Source organism: Taeniopygia guttata, chromosome 2, assembly GCF_048771995.1.
Source record: "Taeniopygia guttata chromosome 2, bTaeGut7.mat, whole genome shotgun sequence".
Classification (NCBI taxonomy): domain Eukaryota; kingdom Metazoa; phylum Chordata; class Aves; order Passeriformes; family Estrildidae; genus Taeniopygia; species Taeniopygia guttata.
The window spans coordinates 135669637-135695846 of record NC_133026.1 but is presented as its reverse complement, the minus strand read 5'-3'; the positions used below and the strand labels follow the sequence as shown (position 1 = coordinate 135695846).

The window sequence follows — 26210 nt, the reverse complement described above, 5'->3', positions numbered from 1 at the left end:
CATTCAGAATAAATTTTTTATCAACCTGTTGAGAAACTCACCTGGTGTGCCAAACCAGTTCATAAACCCTTCAGTTGGATTTCATATTTTTAATAGAGCCTTTCAAAATGCTGAACAAACTCTAGAAACAAAAGAGAATTAGATTTCTAGAAATCATCTACTTAAAATTCTAAAACCCCGATGATGATATAGAGGGAGCAGAGAATTTCTCTTTTACATTTTAGTGTTATAATGCAAAAACCAGTCTTAAAAGTAGTTTTATTTTAAAATTAGATCTCTGTGTATTTAGTGTGAGTTTGCAAAGTTTAAAAATATTCATGCAATAATTAAAGTTGGAAAGTATCTCTGAAGACCTCTAGTCCAATTTCCTGATCACAAAATAGTCAGATAACAACCACTCTGTAAAAAAAAAATAAAATGTTTGACCACACTTGAAGTTAAACAGCGTTTTCCTTTATACAGCTGGAGTTTTGCTTATTACATCTTCTGATTGCTATCTTTGTGCATTTGCTGCACATGTGCTTCCTAGAAAAGATTTTGTCTTCTCTATGCCTTTTCTGTAAATCTGCTTTCTGGTAAATTGTTTCTTGGGATGAATTTAATTTTTGGAACCTCCTGAAGTTTCTCTCAGGCTTTTTTTTCCAGCCTACTGAGACCTCCCTAAATAGCATCACTGAACTAGAGCATATCAACTGATCAGCCAGTTTCTAAATACTTGCCAAAAGCTAACTTTGTCTCATTGTCCCCATCTTTAATAAATATTGAAGTCAACAACCACTCCTGAGGGACGCTGCTGCTGATCAGCTCCTGCCTACATTTTGGATCAGGGACACTCTTTGAACCTGGCACACCAACATGTTTTCCATCCTTTTCATACTCCACTTAGCCAATCCACGCATCATCAATTTGGCTACAAAGCCAAAAGACCAGGAGGTGGGTTGAGCAAGCATGCAGGCATGCAAGATGACTGCTATACAAGGCAAATAAGGGTAAGGTTGTAAGTTTGGCACACAGATCTCATCTTATAAAAATAATTTGCATAAATATTAGTAAGTGATTTAAAAAATGCAAAGAGATTGTATCAGAACTCCCTGTGTGACCCCTTTATTTCTTTTGCAGCCATATTAATTTTTTTTACAGAATGATGCAATCTTGTAAGAGCAATAGATCAGACAATAGCAAGTTTCATGCCAACATTCTCTCTTTGGCCCTTCAAGACTGATTGCAAATTCTGAGTAAGAATCAGCCCCCATTCTTCTGGAATTGCATGTTTTAGATAAAGCAGAGAACTTTTTTTCTTGTTTATGGCAAAATTCAGGGCAGATAATATTAAAGTGAGCAGAATACAGTGAATTTAGTAATTTCATATTTTTGTAATATTTTTTCTAAATTTAAACCCAGTAGCATATTTAAAGATACAAACAGGAGTCATGGTAGTGTCTAAAGCAGAAGTTTCAAAAAAATTGTGTGACAATATAAAAAAAATTATCTTTCATTTATTATGAAACATTTAAAAGAAATATGTATTTAATCTAAGAAGGAAAAGACTAAGGACTAAGAACAAAAATTTTCCCCTTATTTCTGTTCATACTTGATTTTTCATGAGTATCTATTTGTGCGGATTTTTTTCCCCATAGTCAGTATTTCCTGTGTTTAAAAACACAATAAAAATCCCAATAACTGTATAGCACTAATTATATTTTTATTAAGTACGTCTTGGAAAGGAAGGTCCTTGGATGTTTTTTTTTTGGTAGAGAAATAGAGTTTAGACCAAAATTTGCTCTTAAAAAACATTTTAAATACAAAACACAGAGACATTTTGGATTAATAGATTGCTGTCTGCTGGTATTACCTTCCCAGAAAGAGGGCATCTGAATTAAATCTCAGTACTGCCACTTTGTGTTTATGTTACACAGGTTGCTGAGCTCAGTGGGACTAGTTCCACAGGCAAGTCTGACATTTGGTATTTATTTGTAATACACATAGCATGTTTCAGTTCCATAATGTTAGCAGGAAATAATATTTACTTAAATAAATATTGGTGTACTTACTTTTTGCTTAAGCTTACATATTTTTGTGCATAATGTATTTTATTATGTTGATCAAGAGGTAAAAATCTTTAATTTTTTATGCTTTTTTGTAATCATTGTAATTGTATTTTATCTTAATAATAATCCATACTTATGCATTATATATATTTGTACATGCTCTCAGACTAAATCCATGTGTATTTTTTGTAGTGATTTTTTTATTATTACTACAAAAGTCTAGTGTTGTAGATAGGTCATGTGCAAGGGTAGAGATATGAGTGATGAATGAAATTCACTTCCAAGGTCACAGCTAAATCTTACACCATAGATATATCTATGAACTATAGAATTGTGGAGAATTGAAGATGTGTGAAAGTATACCTTTACTGGAAAACTCGAAGACTTTTAATCTGCTTTTAATTTTATTCATACTAAAAATTGCTCTAAGTTAAAAGTACTAAATGTCCAGGGTAATAGGAAATCTCCTCCTTTCCTTTTTGCATACTGCAGTGCTTCACAGAATTAAAAAAAAAAAAAATAACCAAAAAAACCCAAAAAACCCCCCAAAAACAAAAAGAAAAATTAGGCACTTCTAGTAATTAAAGGAGATAGAAAATTTAGTAGTATAAAGGCAGCAGATTGTGAAATGATTTCTCAACATTTTTTAAGTGATTAGGAAATTTTTGATTTTGCAGAGCTTCCGGATTAGAAAAATGTAAAAAAAAAAAGAAAAATATTTAAAAGCTGTGTTTTTTTGGTTTTTTTGTTTTTTTTTTTTTTACTGTGCTGCTAGGTTCTGTAGCCACTGCCTGTCGTGATCCTGGTGTCCCCATGAATGGAACTAGAAATGGTGATGGAAGAGAACCTGGAGACACCGTCATTTTTCAGTGTGACCCTGGCTATGAACTTCAAGGAGATGAGAGAATAACCTGCATTCAGGTAGAAAACCGGTACTTCTGGCAGCCAAACCCACCAGTCTGTATAGGTATGCAGAAAAAAAATAAATAATGCTCTCCTTAAACCAGAAATCTTTATGCAATGAATTACACTGTTCTAGGAACTTATTTAAAGAAAATACATGTACTGCACATCTTAAAAATTATTTTACATCAACCTCTGATAGTCATAACCAAAACCTTTCCTCTGTAGTTGTTAGTATAATAGTTCTCATTCTCTCCCTCTCAGGGACGTCTCATTTATAATTTGATGATCTGTGACAGAGAAAACAAGTCAGTGTCAATGACTATTATCCTTGGTAGTTATTCTTGGACAAACATTGCAGAGAGGAACTTGACAGAGATTAAAAGTGCAAGGAGCACTGTGCAGCTTTCAAACACTCTCTTTCATTTAATAAACTTAACTTGACCACAGCTGTTAACAAATAAAATCTGCATTCTATTTACATTTCCTCTCCATGCATACCATCTACCTTGTTCATGCAAACAGGTGTTTGCAAACACTACAGCACTGACTTGGTGTCTTGGCTATTCTACTAATGTATTAAAGTATTATTTCCTCTGTTCTTAATTTCCTTACTGTGCCTTTGTGCGTCATGTGAGTTTCTGAACTTCAAGACAAGAACTGTCTAGACTATTTTCTGGAAGACTGCAGTAAAGAAACATTTATTGCTCAACTCTTATAATTCTTAGATGTGAAAATAAGTATTTTATAGTAATGGTTACTGAACAGCTGTAGATATCCAAGTGAAGAAGTAAAAGGAATTCTAGGGCTCTGGGCCCTAAATTTAAAATATTCTTCTATCATGCTGGCCTTATTTCATATTGCTGTTTTTAAAATATATATCTCAACTGAAAAATAATTACCCTATTATAAAGCAGTACTAGCAGTTTTAATCACTATCGATAGTGAGTTGATGATATTATGAAATAGATTAAATGTAGGTGTAGGTGCTCAACTGACATTCTGTCTGTAGCAAATATTAAATATGCATACACTTGTTTTTTTAGTTGCATGCATCCATTTATCTAATATTGGTAAGTTCCACACTTAATGCAAAGCACCTACTGTACACAGAGTAGCAAGAATGCTTATTATGATGATTTATTTGTCCAAATGTCAAGCATGAAGTTATTCTCTATTGATTTCCTATAATGATACATTCTTGTGGAATATGAACTGCTAATAGACTGGAGTGTGTAAACCTTGCCTTGGAGCTAAGGGATTTCAAAACTGTGTTGTAGCTCAGTACACCCTGAAGTTCTTTTTTTTTTTTTTCATAAATTTTAATATATTTTTCTCATAACTAGTAATATGTAAATCCAAACTGTGCAATACTTACCTCACACATAATTTCAACATCATCAGTTATCAGAGTTTTAGAAAAAAACAAACATAATTTTGGTGAAAGAATAAGAGGCAGAAATAATTTCAAAGGTGTATAGTTGTACCATGTTCTAGATCTATTTTATTAGTTCTTTACACACTAAAGTGTTTTTTCAAACCTCTTAATTATTAATTCTCACAACTAGGTAAATGTACTTTTTAATTGTTCTTACTCGTGGAAGTGCCTTGTTTTTTTAATACCCTTAGTCTTGTCTCACAAAATTTTAAGAACATTTTCCTTTCAAAGGTAGAAGCAATGGAAAAATAACAAAGAATTAAATAATGATTCATGTATTTGAATGAAAGATAGTAATTAGAAATTCTTCTATAACAAAGGTATTCTGAGAAACTATAAATTTGAGAGAATGTTTCTGCCAAAAGCCAGTCCTTTGGTTTATGTCTGTTCTGCACAAAATAGCTCCGTGTTTTCCATTTCAAAGATTTTCTGGATCCAATCTTGCTTAGATACCAGAATCTTAAGTGACTGTATTTGTTTCATTTTCTCAGGGATGACATTAAAAATTCTAGTATTCAAAAGCAGATTTTAGGATTCAAGTTAACTATACATTTAGGGGAAATATAGACTGTCTCCCAGATGATTCAGACTTTCTTCAGAAATTCATAAGTCAATTTTTTTTTTCTTGTGGCTTGATTTTGCTTGTTTCTACTGTTTTGTTTCAGGCAAGGTCTTGTATTCATATTTATATCTATAAAAAAGGTTTTACTGTAAACACTTAACTCCAGTGGTACTTTCTATTCAAAATAAAATAATGCAATGATTATTTAATATGTTGGGGTTTTTTTAAACAAAAAAGGAAAGAAAAAGTAAATGAAACCCTACATTCTGTTTCATTTCTTAATAAGTAATGAAAGAAACAAATAAGTGTCTTGGGTTGATACGGAAGTGAGTTTTCTTGGGAAGTTATAGTCAAACTAATTAGTGGCTAGATTTGAATGTTGACACTTGGTGTGACTACTGAAGACATTGGACCCGCTTTTGAGAGCACAGGGGGTTAAAAGCAGAGAACTCTTAGGGGAACAGTCACTTTTGCCCGGTCAGTGAAGAGGGCAGACCCTCTGCTCAGCCAGGGGCTGGCTGGGGCAGGGGGAGCCCAGGGCGTGAAGGGGCTGAACCGGGCCAGACCCTGCGGACAGAAGCGTGGAGAAAACTTCAAACGCTTTAGTTCCCCTCCCTCCTAGAGGGAAAGAGAGAGAGAGACAGAGAGCTTGTGCTGCCTGGAAATTTGGTATCACGTGCTGACAGTAAGCAGGTAGATGAGAAAGAGAACGTGCCCAGCCTTGGGAGTTCTGGGCAGCCAAAATTTCAGTCGTCCTGGGAGCCGGATACTTTTAACCCCTTATTGGACAAAGAAAGCTTTGTGAAATATTAATCCTCCTTTATCTGAAAGAGAAGAGTGACAGCCTAAGACCTGAGAGGTTAGAAGAAAAAATCCCAGGTAGGAGGAAGTTATAGAGTAGACTTAGCTAAGCTTTTCTTGTATAGCCATAGACTAAACCAATTTCTCCTGTAAGAGACTACATTTTTATAGGGATGCGATGACTTGAGCCAAGAGAGCAGCTGCTTTAGTGAGTGACATCATGCCCAAGAGTGGAAAGAAGAGAGAAAAGTTCAGGAGGGTGTGGTGGTGATGCCCTCTGTCTTCAGGGAAAAAGATCTCTGTTCTCAAGACCGGCCCAAGGGGAGGAGAAAATGGGGGAGACTATTGTCCCAAAATAAGAAGCTGTTATTCTTTAGTACTTAGCAAAGCATCCTTAAAGGAACCTGATGAGCAGTCTCAGTCCATGCACAGTGGTGAGAGCACTGTCCATGGAAGGAGGATGTCACAATAGCAGATTTTCTCCAAGCGTTTCCATGTATGACGCAAAACCACAAGAAGTTACAATTGTGTTTCCTAGGGGAGTCTATGGTGCAAGAGAAACTCCTCTCTCCCTTAATAGACTGAAAATTGATTATCTGAGGAGTAGTAACTTGATCAAAAATCCAGAGTTTTTGTCTATGTTTTATTAGAAATTAAGTGGGGGGAGAAGAAATGTTTTAGAAAGTTTTCATTCTAAATTCCGTGTTTTCCTTTTATTATAGTTATAAGTTAATAAAGTTTTTTCCTTTATTTCTAAGCTGAAACCTGCTCTGCTCTATTTCTAATGCCATCTCACAGCACTCATTTAAGCTAAATATATTTTCATGAGTACACTGGCATTGTGCCAGTGTCAACCCATGAAAATAAATAAATAAATAAAAGCCAGGAAGCTGTGCAATAAGATTTTGTTGCCTCCTAGAGAAAATAAATAGATTGTAAATTAAAACCTCCCCAACCTATACTTCCATATATAGGAATAATAAATGCTGAGATCATCACAGAGATAGTAAGGCTCAGTGTTTGCTGGCCACGTGTCTACACAGAGGTTTATAAAGACAGGCTCACATAACCTACATCTATTTTTTACTGCATAACACATAAAAATATATTTTTCATAGTGTTTTGACATTTGCCTTTCTTTCTAGATGACTTGTTGTGTTTGTTCAGTCTTACCTCTTATGTCTAATACTGTAAAAGGTGTTCTTTAAACTTTGTTTTCAGAGCTGGTCTGTCCTCAGTTAAAAATAAGGTTATGGCAATAATACCTTTCTACACATTAAATTCAGAAAATTATGGATTGTGAAACACATAAGAATTTAATTAAAATACTCAGAGACAGAAGTTCTATGACTAAGTTTAGAGAAGATAGTAAACTGGAAATGGAAACATAATCTAATAACATTTTCCATGTTAACATGATCAACTTACTATCTTATGAACTGAAAATTAAAATAATCTGAAACCACTCTGTCTGGGAGATGTTTTGCAAAGTTGAAGATTATGGTTTGCTTTTTTGGTTGTTTTTTTGGGGTTTTTTTTTTGCTGTTAAAGGCATAACTTGAAATAAAATATATTGTGGCTGTCTGTCTAGCTTAGTATACTTTCTATTTATTCCCTCTTTGATTATTAACAGACCTTGGAAAGAATTGAATGGAAACACTGTAAACAGCAAAGGTAACTGCTGATGTGTGTAAAGAAAGAATAGATACAAGAAAGAAGTGAAAGAAGTTACTAATATGAAAATATTCTACCAATGAACTAACAGGGAACTAAATCAAGACCTCAGGAAAGCATCATGAATGCAGACATTGGCAGAATTTAGTCTGGAACAAGGACATAGTATTTTACTTCCTTGTATCATCATGTGCCAGTTCAGAGTACTTAAAAAATATCATCAGACTCATAGATTTTAATGATAATTTAAAGGAAGTCTGGTGAATAACCTAAATATCCTCTTTGGTATTCTTCACATTTTCATTCCTAGGATATGTAGAGAGTTTAACCTAAACCATTAAAGTACATGAAAAAGAGGCATGTACAGGGTTATATTGAAGAACATTAGTTCCAGCTGATGAGCAGCCTTTACATTCCATACAACCTCACAGTTACTTTTTTACAGGAACTTTTACTTCAGCAAGGTTACAGAAAGTTACACTGAGCTATTTTGCAACTAATATGTGTATTGTTTTGTAATTATTTAATTTTGCTAATTTTGAAATTGTGACAAAGGAACATTCAATAGCATATGCTTTTAATTAGAAACAATAAAACTAAGTAAATGTTTCACACAAAATGTAATTTCTCCCATCTGTTTCCTTGTAGTTAATGGAACTTTCTCTATCAACTGAAAATACCTGAGAAAATGTTATTGTGATAAAAATTGTATTTGGCACTTGTCGAAAAAAGCAAAACAAATTATGCTAGGTCTGGAATATCTATTTTATGAAATTGCTAGTACAATTAATTTGTGATATTATTTTGTTATTTAAGCTATCCAATGTCTGCCATTTCCACTTCTGTTTTTACACAAAATGATGATTTTATGATTCATCACCAATTTTAATACCAAAATGTAAATAAAGATTCTAATTTTTGGTGTTTTGTTTTGTTTTGAGTTAATTTTGCTATTCATTACTCCCTTTTAATATAAATAGATATGTAAAATGTAGAAAGTCTATAATCGTATATACTGTGACTGTGGATACGTTAATGAACTTAAGTATTCTACTTGCTTTACTTGAATTCATAAATGACCTGTGATTTAATTCATAGAATCATAGATTCACAGAGAGGTTTGGGTTGGACCACCTAATTCTCACCCTCCTGCTGTGTCAGGGACATTTTCTATTAGACCAAATAACTCAAAGCCCCATCCAGCCTGACCTTGAACACAGTTCCAGGGATAGCCATCCAAAATTTCCATGGACAACCTGCTCCAAGTCTCACCACCCTTCCAGTAAAGAATTTCCTCCTAAAACCTGATCTAAATGTACTTCTAAGTTTAAAACTTTCAGCACTTGTCCTGCTGCTGAATGATCTTGTGAAAAATCCCCCTCCAGCTCTCTTGTAGGCCCTCTTTAGGCACTGAAAAGCACCATAAGTTCTCCTGGAGCCTTGTCTTCTTCAGGCAGAGCAATCCCAACTCTCTTAGATTGTTTTCATAGGAGAGGTCTTCTGTCTCCCTGATCATCCCTCCTTTGGACACTCTCCAAAGGATCGATGTCTTTCTTGTGTTGGAGACCCCAGAGCTGGAAGCAGTATTTCTCATGATATTTGGAAATATTCTGTATATTTCCCAATAGGTTGAATTATACATGTACATATCATCTTTATCTGTACAAATCCTTTTGAATACAATCACACAGCACATACAGAACAACCAGAGGATCAGGCCCAGACAACACTAGTTTATTGAAAGTAGGTTCTGCATGAGCAACCAGATCTCTTTGTATGACAAGGACAACTGCTCGGGGGTGTTAACTATGCAGTGTTTGGCAAAGTGTTTGACACTATTTCCCACATCATTCTCATGGAGAAACTGACTGTTCATAAGTTGGACAGGTAAATTCTTCACTCAGTAGCTACTGACTGGATGGCTGGGCCCAGAGAGTCAGGGTGAACGGAGCTACATCCAGTTGGTGGCCAGTCACCTGTGGTGTTCCCCAGGGCTCAGTACTGGGGCCAGTCATCTTTAATGTCTTTATTGATGATCTGGATGAGGCAATTGAGTGAACTCTCAGTTTTCAGATGTCATTAAGTTGTGCTGGAGTGTTGTCCTGCTGGAGGGTAGGAAGGCTCTGCAGCAGGATTTGGAGAGTCTGGATCAATGGGCCAAGGCCACTGCTACAAGGTTCAGTGAGGTGAAGTGATGAGTCCTGTGCTACACCATATAGCACTCCAGGTTTGGGGAATAAGTGGCTGGGAAGCTGCCCAGTGGGAAAGGACCTGTGGGCATTGGTCAACAGGTGGCCAAACATGAGCCAATGTGTGCCCAGAGACCGAAAAGTCCAATATACCAATGGTATCCTGGCTTCTATCAGCAAGGTATGGCCAGTATGACTAGGGCAGTGATCATCCCCCTGTACTCGGCATTGGTGACATTGAGGTGTTGTCACAGCTCTCTCTACAGAGAGCAGCAGGCACAACTTTCCCAGGCATTGTCCTGGGGGAGGTTGTGAGAAGATCAGAGAAAAGAATGAGAAACAATTCTTATCTTCACTTGCTGTACCTGTTGTGCACCTGTGGAATATGTTATGGAGATTTGTTTACTAAAGGGTGATTTCTTAATTAGTTATTAGTAATAGTGTTTTAGATTCAATTAACCAATCTGGTCTGTCTATATCAGATTGTCTAGAAGAGCAATGAGTTTTTTCTTAATAAGTATTGTATAGTATAGTAATATAATAAAACAATGAATCAACCCTCTATAATCATAAAGTCAGTGCTAATTATTACCCAACAGAAACTGCGATATTGAGATAATAGAGTGAGTCTGGAGAAGGGCAACAAAGCTGGTGAAGGGTCCAGATAAGACATTTTGAAGATCACCTGAGGAAGCTGATGTTGTATAGCCTAGAGGAAAGGAGGCTCAGGGAAGACATTCTTGCTTTCTACAAGCACCTGAATGAAGTTGTATTGAGGGTGATCATTTCTTCACCCAAGTAACAAATTACAGGATGAGAGGAAATGGCCTCAATTTTCACCATGGGAAGTTTAGATGGGGAATAAGGACAGATTTCTTCACCACCAGTAGGGTTACCAAGCATTGGTACAGGCTGACCGGGGAAGTGGCTTAGTCCCTGACCCTGGAGTTATTTAAAACACATGTAGATCTGGCACTTAGGAATATGGTTTGGTGGTGGACTTGGCAGTGTTAGGTTTATGGTTGCACTCAATGATCTATATGATTTTATAACAGATTTATATAACCTTAGAGCTCACAAAATCTCTGTTACAGAAGACCTGAGTAATCAATTACCTCCCTAGGCCCAGATAATCACTTAGCAGAATTAAAACTTTCAAAATTATAAATCTTTATAAATCTTTATAAATCTTATCTGGAATCTATAATAACATTATAAGTTCTTTTAAAAAGATCTTTAGAAAACCTGATTATTCTCTTGTTGCTGCATGAAGTCTCGCATAAGAAATGCTGAAGAACAAAATTTAATTATATCTTCCTTCTTCTTTACTCTTTATTTTTTCTGGACTGAAACCCCACACAATTTGGGAATCTCAAAATCACATAGAAAAATGTGGTTGTTTTATTCTGATTGTGCTTAAAGCTATTTTATTTATCTCTGAGTTTGAAAAGTACAATTACTTGAATATTTTTAAAAATTTATATTGTATCCATCTTGATCCGAACTACAAATCACTGTTATCTGGTGAAAAGGCAGATAATTGTATTATCAATGTAAGTATCATGTTTCATAGCCTAATTAGGTTCTTTTAGAATGCCTTTAACAAGAATTAAAAAAAGGAAAGCTTATCCAGTCAAGTCTTTTTATGTGCGTAGCCAGAGCGTTTTTCAAGTTCACAGTGTATTCAGAAAAGCCTTGAAATTATGCTATGCAATCAAAAAAACAGATTTCAAAACCAAGGGTTTCACATAATAGTGTTAGTATTTGTCTAAGGCAAAATGTGAATATATTTTTTGTTTGTTTCTATTAAATCTTTGTAAATACCTCACTTGTTTAGCTTTTGGAGGACACTAAATATCAATGAACAGATTGCTGCTACTTGCTTCTTTGTCTCTTACCTTCTTCTCTCAAATTCAATCTATTTTTTTTCACAGCTCCCTGTGGAGGAAACCTGACTGGCTCATCAGGTTTTATACTTTCCCCAAACTTCCCTCATCCTTACCCCCACAGCAGAGATTGTGACTGGACCATCAATGTTAATAGTGATTATGTTATATCATTAGCATTTATCAGGTAAGCTGCTACTTAAAATTTTTAAAGTCATGTTTATAACTTTATTATTGACTTTATTATTATAATTTTATTATTATTCAGGTCTCTGTAGGGTAATATATGTGTACTTAATATCACTATCAAAGGGATTAGTAATCATTGTCTTTGTTAAAAGTTACAATAAATATGTCAAAGTCACCACTACACATACAGGTGGAGCTTGGAAACTCATTGCTATTTCCTTTAAAGCATTCTGTTTACAGTGGCTAACATTGAGGTAGATGGTGCTCAATTTAACTAAGATTCAGTTCCTGAGAAGGTAGCATGGAGTAACTCACTGAAATGTCTGCAGACCAGGATGGTCTTTAATGATGAAAATTATTGATTCATTGATTTGTATGTGGCACCAGCTATTTAGGCAAAATTTCAAAAGTAGAAACTTCAAAAGTAGTATTTGATCACAATAGAAGACTAAATTGAGCTTAATAGAATTCACAAAAGAACTTTTGCTGTCTGCACTGTATGTAACACATGATGCAAATTAATATAATTCGTATATTATTATTATTAGTATATTATTATTATTAAATTAGTATATTATTAGTAGTAGTCATCATAATTAGTGTACTAATTATAATTATTAAGATATTAAGATATTAAGATATTAAGAAAAAATTATGCATTCCAACTAGGAAATATGTCACAAACAAGGTAAAAATGGTACTTCTGATGTCCCATCAAATTTAAGTTTTCCTTATGCTGGGTGTTCTATAACAGTGTCTATATTGTTCTGACCAGTGCTAATGTGACGACTTCTTTAGAGAGGTAGGCCATATAGTTGTCTGTTCTTGGTGCTTAGTAACAAGTTACTTAACAAACTATAATGCAGTTCAGAAGAAAATGAGAGGTTTCAATACTTCATCCTTTATTCAAACTGATCCTAGACAAAATGCTTCTTGCTCGAAGAGATATGGGAAGATCATCCTCTGGTTATCTGAGTGTTTAGTCTGGTTGGAAGCTGAGTGAATTATATCACAAAGCATTTCTGCCAAGGATTCCAATTGATCTAGGTTGTTTATTTTCCTAAATCTTTAGAATTATGTTATTATTATTTTCTCTATTTAAAAAGCTTTCCTTTTTTTCTGTCTAGCAGGAATTTATTGTTTCTAAGGTGTGAACCAAAAGATATAGTATTTCTGTGTTTTCTAATAAGACACTTCTATAAATAATTATTTTTTTCTGACAGTGGAGGGATTTTTTTTCCCCTTTTATTAAAACAGTGATAATAAATTTTGAATTTGAGCTAATAAGAGTGAAAATGTTAGACAAAACATATTCCATCTGGCATTTCTCTTTTTTGTTTTCTAGCTTCAGTATAGAACCAAATTATGATTTCCTTTATATCTATGATGGGCCAGACAGTAATAGCCCACTGATTGGGAGCTTTCAAGATAGCAAACTTCCAGAGAGGATAGAGAGCAGTTCAAACACCATGCATCTGGCTTTTCGGAGTGATGGATCTGTTAGTTTTACTGGATTCCACCTAGAATACAAAGGTAAATAAATTTTTTTAATATATATATATATTTACAAAGATCAATGCATGAGTGCAAATTTTGGTTTAATTTCTCATAATTTTCTGCCTGGTAATGTTTTTGTTTTGTCTGAGAATATGATAATGGGAATTCTCTATTCATACAAGTACAATGTTATAGGATTACTAACCTAAAATAAAGTTTCTAGTATGACTTCATTTACCTGTAATGTTGAATATATGATTCCTTTCAGTGTTTGAAGCAGGCTTGCAAGAAGGCTGGACAAGCACTTTCATGAGGGCATGTAGTGATAGGACAAGGGGGAATGGCTTTAAGCTGAAGGAGGGCAGATTTAGATTAGATATTAAGAAAAAATTCTTAATATTGTGAGAGTCATGAGGTACTGGAACAAGATGCCCAGAGAGACTGTGGACACCGTATCCCTGGAGGTTTTAAAAACCAGGATGGATGCAGCTCTGAACAACCTGGTCTAGTGGAAGCTCTGAGCAACCTGGTCTTCCTTGCTCATGGCAGGAGCATTTGGAGCAAGATGATCTTTAAAACCCTTAGTTCTATGAGTCTCCTGAAAAAAAAGGAGACAGCAGTTTACAGGTTTCAAAAATAATATTGCAGTTGCATGACTTAACAGCATATATATATATATATATGTTTTATCCAGAATTTTTTTTTTTTTTTTTTTTTTTTTACATAGAAGGTCATGTTGATTTAGGTGCATTTAAGTTCCTGTTAGATGAAATGACATGCTAGAAGCTAGGAGTCCAATACTGAAAATAAAACACTATTTTGGCTAGACCTTTATATGATAGACCACAGTAGAGCTGTCCACCAGTCTCAGATGTGCCTGAGGTCATAGCACAGTAATAGACTTGCAAAATATATAATCAGTAGGAGTTTTCATAACTGCCTCTGCATGGCTTGAGAAACAGAAACATTTGCTATTAAATGAATATGAAAATATTCTGTAAAGACAACCAGAAAGAAAATAGGGGTGCTATAGACCTCCTTGGTCTTATTTTCTTCTCCACTTATTCTGAAAGCACGTAGTAAGTGTAAAGGTATAGAAGGGAAAGAATAATGTATTTATTGTTTCGTAAAGCCCATGAGGCCTCTCTATACTTTCCTACAGTCATTGGATTCTACAGATGTCAAAGAAGTTGTCTCCACAGTATAAGCTAGTCTTGAAAAGCTGAAAGTAGGTCTCAACCATGTTGATGGTAAGCCCAGATGTATGGAGGGTTCCAGTTCACTTACATGTATTTCTTCAACTAAATTGAAAAAGAATAAATGCAGAATGGAAGTGCTACAGGGAGTGATTCAATATCACAGAACTTCTGAAAAACAAGAAAACAATTTGTTTCTAAAGAGGGCAATCTTTTTCTTCTGTGCCGTTGAATGAAGCCTTGTGTCATGGAATCAAAGTGTTTCTCCTTTCTGCCAATCCAAGTGTGAAGGGTATTTGTGGATGTGACAGCCTGGTCAGAGAGCAAGAAAACTAGATAAGTTTTCCCAGAATTGGCTTGTGAGACTTTAGAGAGTTGAAGATAAACAATGATAACTTGTTATTATAAACAATCTGCAGGTGTTGTTTTCCTACTCTCTGTTTTCCTGTTTTTCTCAAAGATTTTTTATAAGAAAGGCATTTTGTTAATTAGCCAACCAGGTGAAATGTATTGATTATTTGACCAATCTTGTCTGTCTGTATCAGAACAGTGTATAAAGGAGAGAATTTCAAAGTAAAGTGAGATGCTGTGCAAACCAGACTTCTAGTGAGTCTGTTGTCATTTCTTACTCAACAGTGACAGATATTTATTAGGGACACAGTCTCTTCTCATGCTGCTTTGCTGGAAGGGAGTCTGCAGAAGCAGAAGAATCTGTGAGGGAGCACAGCCACAACAGCTGACCCCATCTTTTTAACATGATATTCTGGGCTGGGGGAGCCTACTTAGGTGCTGGCTGGGCATCAGTCAGTTGGTAATGAGCAATTATTTTTCATTTAGGTAATTTTTTTTTCTGGGGTTTTATGTCCATCTCTTCGTTTAAATTTTCCTACCATTACAATTTATTATTGTTTCTATTATTGTTATTGTTATTATTGCATTTTATTGAAACTATTAAACCATTCTTTTTTCAGTCTGCAAATTATCTCAATTTAACCTTTCCAGTTCTCTCCCCATACTACTGAGGATCCCACTGAATGAGCAGTTGCCTACCCCTTAGTTGCTGACTGGGGCTAAAACTCAACAGTTCTTTTTGGCAAGTTGACTGCAGGTCTGACCAGTGTGTTTAAAACAAATCTGTTTTAATCATCCATTATGTTAATTCAATAGTCACTGGTCACAATGTTGATTTGTTTGGAGTCAGAGTTGTCGTGCTTGTTCTGAGAACTGGGTTATGTAACAACTTAAATTCTCTATGTGTTCTTTTGTTACCTCTGGGGACTGGATAAAGGATATAGTTTTGATGGACTGTGTAACTGGCTCAAGATACGATAAAATAATTCCTGTTTGTGAGACTAATATTGTATTTTTACTCAGTATGGTTGTTATATATGTACTTTTAGGGAATCACCTCTTGAAAACTATTAACAATCTCAGCCTTTATATTTTCTTGTCAGATACCCAATCTATAGGGCAGATGAGGGGGAATACTTGCCCTACTCCTTCACCTTTTCTTTCACTTTCACCTTTTCATTCTCTTCCAGGCTAATTTCAATGGCTCTTGAGAATTTTGAATATCCTTGAGATGTTCAAACCAACATATTCATATTGCTATGTCTCCTGCATGTGTTTGCTTGAAGTGAAACAATTATTTAGGAATACTGCCCAGAGATCTGCCCTGAATCTGGATCGTTACAAGTTGCAGAGTGCATGGGAATGGATGGGCAAGCACCAAGGACAGTGGGCACCTCCAATATTTTGGTAGTTTGTCCCTGAATAAGTGTAGAATGCTGAAAAACTACTAAAATATTTGAGGAAAATTGTGGATGTGACAGTCTTGTGAGAGAGAGAAAGCCAGATAAACTTTCCCAGGAATTTTTCTGGGGAGTTTTGAGAAGGCTGAGAAAAAGAATTAAAACAATCTTGCAGCTGATGTTTTGAACAGTTGTTTTCACATAAGGTATTTATCAAAGGGTGTCTTCTTAATTAGCCAGTGGTGTAATGGGGTGTTGATCAAATGACCAGTGAAGTCCATCTGTATTAGAGCAACATATAAAAGAGTGGGTTTCTAATAAGCTTAGATTAGCTAGAGTCTATGTGTCGCCTCATTCCCATTCCTGACTCAATGGTGGTGGAAAGTATCTTGTCACACTAGCAATTCCAGAGAGACACCAGTCATTGCAATGTGCTGGGACCTGGCCAAGGTCTACCAAGCCCTATTCAACACACTTCACTATTCTCTAGTGGGAGAGGTCTCTGGATCTGACAACAAAACAACAGAAGCTCTGGCTACTCCGGCTGCCATGGCAGGCCTTGCAACTGAACCAGAAGAAAAACACGTGCTAGTATCAGTCACCCCTACACACAAACAGAAATATTGGATGCAAACATCAGCTTGCTTGGTAAAGAAAGAAACTCCTACTAAGATGGAAAAGGAGGAGGAAATGTTTGAAGAGGACTACTCTGAAGGGCCATCGCAAAAGGAGGAGGAAGAGGAAGAACTCATAAAAAAGTCAGCGACCATACAATCAGCTTGGCTGCACCAATACAATACCATACAATTGGCTGCACCAGTGCTTCATTAGCAGGGTCAGTAATCTGGAATTAGAGGGAGAAGCCCAGCACCTTTCTAGAATCCCTTTTCTAGGGAAGGCAGCATTGACAAACTGATTGAAAATGGAGCACAATCTCTCAGACTCTGAAGGTGACATTTTCCAGGCATGAGGAAAAGGTATCCCTTCTAAGATGTTATAATCCATTGAGTCAAATGGACCTCCATGAGGAGAGATATCCAGTAACTGAAGGAATTAGTTATGTTGCAGATGATTTATGATGACCTTGATACTGAGCAGTATCAAAGATCCAGAAGTCCAGTGAAAATGATCCACATGCTGTAAATTTTTACAGTGCACATCAAATGTCACTTCATTGGCAGTAAAGACCTGGGTAGACAGGGAGGGACAATCAGTGGATAAACTGAACATGGAGAGAACACAAGAAAGTGAGAGAGAATATCAACCTCAATCCTAAAGGCATGGGATTGTGAGTTGCAATGAAGAAATCACAAAAGTGTGTTTTTCCAGTAAAATGACCACTCCAGTTTCCAACAGGATGGGGGAAATAATAAGAAGAGTAAAAGCAAGAAAATTCATTATTTGAGATAAAGGTAGGTTAATATAGAAAGAAAGAGCCATGCACACATGCAGAGCAAAATAAGGAATTCATTCCCATGGGCAGTTCAGCCGTCTCCACTAAAGTAGAGCTCCATCACACATAATGATGACTAGGGAAGACAAATACATAACTTAAATATCCCTCCCTTCCTTCTTCTTCCCCAAAATTTATATCCTGGGCATGGCATCATATGATATGGATGCCATACCATATGGTAAGATCCAACTTTTGGTCATTTGGCATCAGCTGTCCCAACTGGGTTTGTTCCAATTACCTAAGGAGGGAGAGTTGCAAGGGCATGTTGAAAAGGCTGAGCCAAAGTCTTCTCAGGTGCTCATAGTGATAAGCTGAGAGCTGATGGACTGATAAACTGACATAACAGAAATTTCAATTACATATTAAGAAAAAATTAATAACTATGATAGTCAAACACTGGAACTGCTTGACTTTCGATGATGGCATTGGAATCCTTCAAAATCATAACTGGACTGTACAAAGGCCTAAGTAACCTAGCCAAATTGGCCCTGATTTGCATGGGAGTTGTACTACATCTCTTTCAACCAAAATTTTTCTGATTTGATCAGCATAAATTTTTCATACAAATTGTAAATGATGCAGTTGTGCCCTATATATACACTAATCCTATTTTAAGTGACAGTGTACTCAAATTATGCTTCATTGGTGGACCCTGTTTTTCAGATCCAAATCTCAGACTGACCCGTGTCCAAGGTCTGATCTGTAACCACGTGGCTGAGTTTTATTCCCATTCTCTCCCTCATTTCTATGTAATGGAGGAAAAGCTTATTAGTTTTATTAAGTATTCTGGAGAATAATTATTAAATGCTTGCTGTAGTTCGGTTTGTCTGTAATATTATCTCCAATAAGTTTATTATGGCTTTATTCTCTTTAAAACTTAGGGATGTAGTGGTAAGTCATCACGTTCTGGACAAAACACTTGCTTCTCTTGGCTTTCAATACCGTTTTCCACTGAGATGATAGTTTTCAGGAGGATTTTGGCATCATTACACTATGTTATTCAACAGAAAATTCCTTGTTATATTTGAGATTGAAACAGCATGTGTCACTGTTTTCAGCCTGTATTTCAGAACCTTACTTGATCCAGTGGTGTGTCAATGTTATCAGAGAAGTAAATGCTAGTTTCTTTGAAGCTTGTTGCAAAATTTTATTATGTACAGAAAGAACTGGCGCCTGGTATGAACAGCCAAGAGTATAATGTTGCTGTAAGCCAAATCTGAACTGCCTAGTAAAAAAAATTATTTCCTGCCTACCTATTACAGAAAATAATTTTTAAATGCTCTGACAGAAAAAAATCTTTATAATAAATCAGCATTTTCTCCGATGTTCTGCTAAATCTGTCACTGTCCTTATGTGTTTTTAACTTAATGATATTAATATCCTTACGAAAAAAAGGCAAAGGGCTACAGGGGTAATCAATGTCTTGTGTTCCTCAGTTGGAGCAACACGACATTAGTGGTGAAGCACTTTCCCTCCTGTCCCTTGGGAGCGCTTATAAATTTGCTGAAATAGTTTTCTTACTTGGTCTTTTTTTCATTGGTTCTCAGCTCAATCTGAAGAATTCTTTTGCCTCATTTGATTTGTTCTTTGTATATTGCAGCATATTCTACTAATTTTTTCTACAAGTTCACTTGGAAGCTCCTTTAGATTTGCAGAAGTAGTTTTAAGGTACCTAGTATTTCAGGCTTTATTTTTCAGAACTGGTGTTAAGAAACTGTATTTCTATAGTGACATTGTTACTGTTTAGTCAGCAATTTCAGGAGTGTGTCACAACTATAATTTTGGGGAAAAGAAAATTACACAGCTGTATTTTTCCCCTAGAGGTAATTTGTGCTGTGACACATCATTCTTTTTTCAATTTTTGATTTATGCACCAGACAGATCACTTTTTTTTTTTCTCTATTTTTTTCATTTAGTACTAATATCTGCTTTATCTGTGTACCTTCTAGAGTACCGTTGAAATATTTTGAATTATTTTTGTCATAAACTCAAGAATGATGATCTCACAATAGTAATTATGAATCAATACATCTCTATTATTATTGGTTCAATAACAGGAAAAATGCTATTGTATTGATTTATAAAATATTAGTTAAAATCCTAAATTAATTTATATTTTTTCCCCTAAGTTTGATAATGTAGAGTTGAAAGAGTTTGAAATTTGCCCTATGACCTGCCAGAATTCTCAAATGCATGTGTGGATGGCTTACTCAATAATTATTAATTTCTGTGTGATATCTTATAGACTTTCTAGTAAATTGCATCTTTTGACTTTTAATTGTCCATCCAAATTTTTGAATGAGAGTTAAATAAGTTTTAGAGTACACATTAGTACTACCTATATGAATCAATGTGAACACCTAATACATGTTCTTAATGATTAAAGATGTATTGTAATTATTATTTGTTGCTGTGTTGTTTTTCATATCAGAACCGTGCTCTGTAGATTATATATGCAAATCATAATAAATTATTAAACAGGTTAGGAAATCTTAACATTCTTTTGAAAGATGTGAAATTGAAAATTCAAAGGGCTCTTTCTCTGTTTCATTCTTCAAATGTAACCACAATGTAATTATTTATCTCCTCTCAGAAATACTACCACATAAAAGTGGCCTTAAGGGATTAACTTAGTTCATTAGCTCGGCTCAAGTAGTGACCAATAGTTTATGTGTGGCCAAACTACATAAAAGTCAAATAAATAATAATTGCTCCTGCTTATCTATAATTTTTCAGAAATTTCGGTTTAGGTACTGACAGGATCAGATAAAGCATCTTTTTATATAAAACTCTTAAAAAGCCCTCCAGGAAGTTCAAAGCTCATATAGTGTTTTGGCAACCATACCTACTTGTAGCAGAAAGTTCTACAGTGCAAATATGCCTAGTAAATAAACATTTTTTGGATGTACTTGAAAGCTGGTGCTGGTCTTGTAGAAAATGAGGAAGTGTTCCCTATTGATTTTCTCCACAACATCCTTAAATGTTAAAGAAAGTCTGAAATTTCCATCTTCTGCTTGATAAAATATATTATTGCAGACTCCATCCTGCACAGCATAAAATAAGCTGCTTTACTCCAGCTTCTACATAATATATTTATTCTTTTTCCTTAAAGGAAATTACATTTTTTTCCTGAATGTTTTACTTTTCTCACCTTCTGCATAATAATATTGTTAATTAGAAGCTTTGAGTATTTTTTTTTTTGTTCAATGTGTTACTGGACATTGGTATTCACATTACAGAAGTAAAAGGGAAGCAAATATAAAAGTGTAATGCATATGTTTAAATTTATTTCAATAATTTGAAACAAAAAGCTATAAATTATAAAAAATGAGATACATTCAGGGAATATTTTTATATTTTTTCATCCACCGAGGGATAAATATGTATATGAAAATATATACCATCATATCAAATATACATATATAGAAACTCATCTGAAGTTTATTAATTTTGAAGACATTCTGGTTTTCATACTTCTTATTTTGCAACCGTTCATGTTGGTTTCCTCTATTTACCAGTTTTCACACGACAGATTTTAAAACTAGAATGTGCCTTATCTGCTGAAAAAATGTCGGTATATCTAACTTAATCTAACTACCTAACTTTATCATTGATCAGAATGAATTCTGAAAGAAAAAAAATGGAGCACTTGGGAATTATCTTAGAAAAAGAAAGAAGACATAGTTTCTGTCATTATATAGTAATTTGTACAGTTGTTATAATGAAGTAGAGAAGACATTTGATGGAAAGTCTTAGAAAAACCAGGTTTTACAGGGGTTCTACAGGAGTTTTATAAAGAAGGCCTCAAGAGAACTCCAGGAAATATTCTGATTATATATTTTTTTTTTAATTTTTATTTATAGTTATTATTTATTCATTTTGGATTATATTTAGCATTATAATCACATTGGTTTCCTCTACAGCAAAACTTCGTGAGTCTTGTTTTGATCCTGGAAATATAATGAATGGAACCAGACTTGGAATGGATTATAAACTGGGTTCCACTGTTACATATTACTGCGATGCAGGATATGTTCTTCAGGGCTACTCTACACTAACCTGTATCATGGGAGATGATGGAAGACCTGGATGGAACAGAGCCCTGCCCAGCTGCCATGGTAAGAGCCATTTTTCATTTATTTTAGTTGTAATCATTACTCTTGCTCTGTAATAGGGAAGAAAGAAGTGAAAGATTTGAGGTGATTTGAATAATATTCTCTTTTAGAAAAAAAACCCCTTTCCAATGATACATGTAATAAAACACATATGTGACAACTCAGGAAACTATTGATTACAGTTTTTATTAACATTGGATAAATAGTGTTATTATTTTGAATAGAGCTTAGTAGCATTGTCATTCTCCATGTCAACATGTTTTCTTGAAGTAACTTACAGCAGAGTGTAGAGATATATACTATATATGTATTTAAATACAATAGTAAGTATACTTTGGAAGTCATAATACACATTTGTTTCTTTTGGTTAGTACTGGCTTTGAAAACATGCAGATTAGATATTTTGTATATACCACATTACAAGATTTAAATTCTTGGGCATGTGGAAAAGTTAAGCAGGAAATGCAGGAAATGTCCAATTATTCAAAATTTTACAGATATGAAGTCAGGTCATTTCAAGATTCTTCTGACTTTAGTTGTATGACCATTGACAATCTCAAGCATCAGCATTTTCAGACTTAAAACTCTAAGAAGAGATTAAATTTTTATTTTACTGATTTCTTAACAGAAAATGGTAGCCACTTCCAATTTTAATTTTGTGAAAAATCACATATTCTGTAAGAATGAGCACAAAACCTTTCCCATGTATGCAGATATTAATAGTAGAAAACTAGCATTTGCTTCTTAAGTTAAAATAAAATCCAATTATTATGTTGCTTTCCATTCCTTTTCACATTTTGAAGACAAAATACATGTTAAATCCATTTCCAGTTTGAACAAACAGAGATTTTAAATACATTATGGATTTTCTTTTTTGTGTACTTAAATTTCTATTGCAAAATGGATGGTAGAGTACCAGCAAATCCAACAAAAAATTCTCAGATCTAAAGACTATCCAATATTATAATCATTTGAAGAAGTTCAGTATTTTCATTATTTACCAAAACCATCATAGCACCGCATTCAAAAACTCAGTGTCATCAAACTGGGACACCGGCTCTTGCAAATGTTTGGAAGTATGTTAGAACTTCTAAAATCTCTGCATTTCCTCATTTTAAAATGAGGGATGGATGCTGTTTTTTAGAGAGGAGATGGTGAGAAAGGTTGTTGCGTACAATAGGGGAAAGAGTCTCTTGTTTTGGAAGAACTTTTTGATAGGTAATGAAATTTTAAAAATAATTTATTGATGTAATAATTGTGTCTATTAGTGTCACTTATAATCTACTTAGCAATCTTCCAGTGCTTTGTAATTTTCAGTGAAGAGAGAGTATTTTCCTTGGAAGTACTGCCATTTTAATAAATGGAGAAAAATAAATTTTATTGTAATAGTAGTGGATGTCCATCACTGATTCCAACTTTCCTGGGTGAGCAAGACCTTATTTCAAACGTGACAAACCCCATACTTTAGGATGTGATGACACAGAATAGACATTTTCACTTGTTTTTCTTTTATTGCTTTTTCCGCCACTTAAGAGTCAATGGAGTTTTGGAGTTATGTTGCTGTAATATATTACATTATATTTTGGCCACATTATCAATGCTTTCCACTTTTGTATGATTTATCTCAAGAAAAACAGAACTTTTATATAGATATAAGAAAGATCATATCAGTTAATTAGCTTTCAGTTACAGAGCTGGTGGAAAAAATTTGAGAGCTGAATTTAGCTCCTGAAAACCAGTCTCACCTACACAATAAAATTTGCATGGTAGGAACCAGATTCTTCCAATCTGCAGTTTGTATTTTTGCAGCTGCTTTCAAACTGATAGAGTTACAATGAAATATGGTATAAAATACCACCTCAGTGCATATGGGGGGTTTATTTAGCTAGTTAATGAGTTACAAGAGAAAAAATGAACAGATGTTAAGATTATCTAGGCTAATGTGCTAAGGTATTTGGTATTTCATTATGGATGTTAAGAACAGGATGTAATGAATATATGAGGATGTTCATTATTAGTATGACAGAGACAATGATTAATGATTTCTTTCAGCTTCAGCAACTATAGGTAATTGTAAATTTTTGGTAGCAAACAACAATTGTTTACAAAATAGCAAAAAGCCCGGTAATGGTAAATCATATTCATAACTGAATGTGAAAACCTTGTTCCTACCAGAAGAAATAATTTCTGGATCATTAAAACATTTTACTACATTTCATTTAAGTTGAATCCTTGAAAATATTTAAATCCAGGCTTCAAAATAACTCCATCTGTAAGATATGTCTAATGATATCCAGTATTTTCTTAACTGCCTATGAGAGTATGCCTATGCTTGTGATTTTTTCACTTTTTTATATGGTAGCAAAATCAATTCAGTGTAATATTTCAGTTTCTTTTGATCTGATGGCTATTTGAGTCAGCTCAGATCAGGTTTATATCTGAAAAATTTTAGGATAGAAAACAAATATGCACAGAATAGCATAATCTTACTGCTTATGGTTTTGTAATATAGGAAATGCTAACAACTTTTTCATAAATCATTCAACATTGTTTATTTAATCAGAGGCTTTATAGCTCATATTTTTATGCACTTTTTACATACTGACCATACAAAGAGCTGTTATTTAAATCTATTTCAAAATTTGAATGGGGAATGAGCTGGGCAACTGCACAAGCCGGAATATTCCTGTTAATGAAGGAATATTCAGCAGTTAATGAAGCTGAATGTTACTGTTAATGAGATGCTCTGTGACTCTGTGTTTTATAGTTCCAAAGTAAGGGTCAGTTTAACCATTGGAGCAGCATGCTTTACTTAAAATTGTCATATGTTGACTATTTACAAAGTATTTCTCACTTTCTTTTTGTCCAGAACTTCGTGTTTGTTTTGTATCACATAAACAATGACCCAAGTACTTAGAAGTAGAATTGAAATCAGTTAGGATTTTTTTTTTTATACAAAACTGCTATTTAAATTCTGAATACTCTGAAAGGTTAATTCTTAACAGCCAAACTTGAAAAATTGATTGAAAGTATTTTGAAAAAAAATATGAAGGATTTTATTTTATTTTATTTTATTTTATTTTATTTTATTTTATTTTATTTTATTTTATTTTATTTTATTTTATTTTATTGAACTATCTTCTAAGTTTTTATTCCCAAGCTTCCACTTCCTGTTTTGTACAAATATATGTACATTGCTTTATCATTCCAAGCTTTCGTTCCTTTCAAGCTTTTCTTCTCAGTAGAGTGAGAGAGGCTTCTTAAAAGGTCATCAAGAGAGATTCAAAGAGCTGGTTTAGAAGGTATATTTTTCCGTTTGCATTAACAGGATTTAATCTGCTTGCATGCTCAGCAGAATATGATTTAGAGCAGCAACACAGGAAATACAAGATCCAGTGACTGAATATACTGTGTAGAAGCAGTACTGTTTGCACTAAAAGCATACAACAAACTCTATTTTGGAGGGTTGTATGTGTTAAAATTTAGCAGATAGATTTCTGAGTAAGTAAAGAAATAGGCATCTAAGTCTGAGTGTACCTTAACATATAAACCTCACACTACAGACCCTTTTCTGTATGAACACACTCATTATTCCTCACCCATGCAAAGAAGACCATTGTACACTAAGAACTGTCAGGTCAAAAAGCCAAAATGAGAAAATCTAGCTTCCATGTAATGGAATTTGCAGTAGCTGACTGGGGATTTAGTTATCACTATATACTTGGAGACAGTGGTCTCATATTTCTGAAGATGTGTGACTGATTCTTTACTGTAATATACACAAATAGTTTTGTAAATAGGAAATGAAACTAATATCTTTCTTTATAGCTATTCAGACAGCTGGTATTTTGCTGAAAACCCAAAGGTTTTTTTTTTAAATATGATAGAGTTAAAAGTTCAGCTTTTCTTACAGATATTCTCTTCATATCAGAAAAGTTTGAAATTTTTTATTGGCCTTAACTGTAAGTTTTAGTAATTCTGGAAAGACTGGAAAACAAACATGCTTATATTCACAGCAAGAACTACTCTGTCTGACCTTTTGCATATACCTTTGGAATTCATATTATGACTTTACAAAGTCCATTGAATAATAAATGTTGTGTGTAATTATTCCAGGCTTTCATTTAAGAAGTAATCATATCATATAATGGTAAGTAAAGTATTATAAATGAAGAAAGTTGTTAATTACAATGATCTTATTAAAATCAACTGCCAGAGAATCCTAATTCCCAATGAATTTAAGGGATTAGTTAAGTCGAGTGCATCATAAAGCAAGGAACTTCCTCTTCTGTTGAACTAAATATGCAGCCAAATTCTGGGAGCAGAGTTTAATGAAGGAAACATTAACAGAAGGAGAAATATTTTAAGCTATATAAAATTGGGGTTTTTTCAGCTTTAATTTTTTACTTTCTTTGCTATAAAATAAATGGTTTGAAATCAAGCATATCTATTCAGGCCATAATTTTAAATATGTTTGCTTGTATGCAACTGCTAGTTTGAAACAA

At 34.2% G+C, this 26210-nt stretch overlaps 1 protein-coding gene across 4 annotated transcripts in view; it reads left to right on the top strand.

Moving 5' to 3' along the window:
• CSMD3 (CUB and Sushi multiple domains 3) overlaps window positions 1-26210 on the top strand; it is a 574229-nt gene that overhangs the window by 392442 nt on the left and 155577 nt on the right. For all 4 annotated transcript variants that reach the window (XM_032747038.3, XM_032747036.3, XM_032747040.3 and 1 more), the window contains 4 exons: window positions 2824-3015; window positions 11550-11688; window positions 13036-13223; window positions 21514-21708. In XM_032747038.3, the coding sequence (XP_032602929.2) occupies window positions 2824-3015; window positions 11550-11688; window positions 13036-13223; window positions 21514-21708 (714 nt within the window). The remainder of the gene's footprint in view (window positions 1-2823; window positions 3016-11549; window positions 11689-13035; window positions 13224-21513; window positions 21709-26210) is intronic.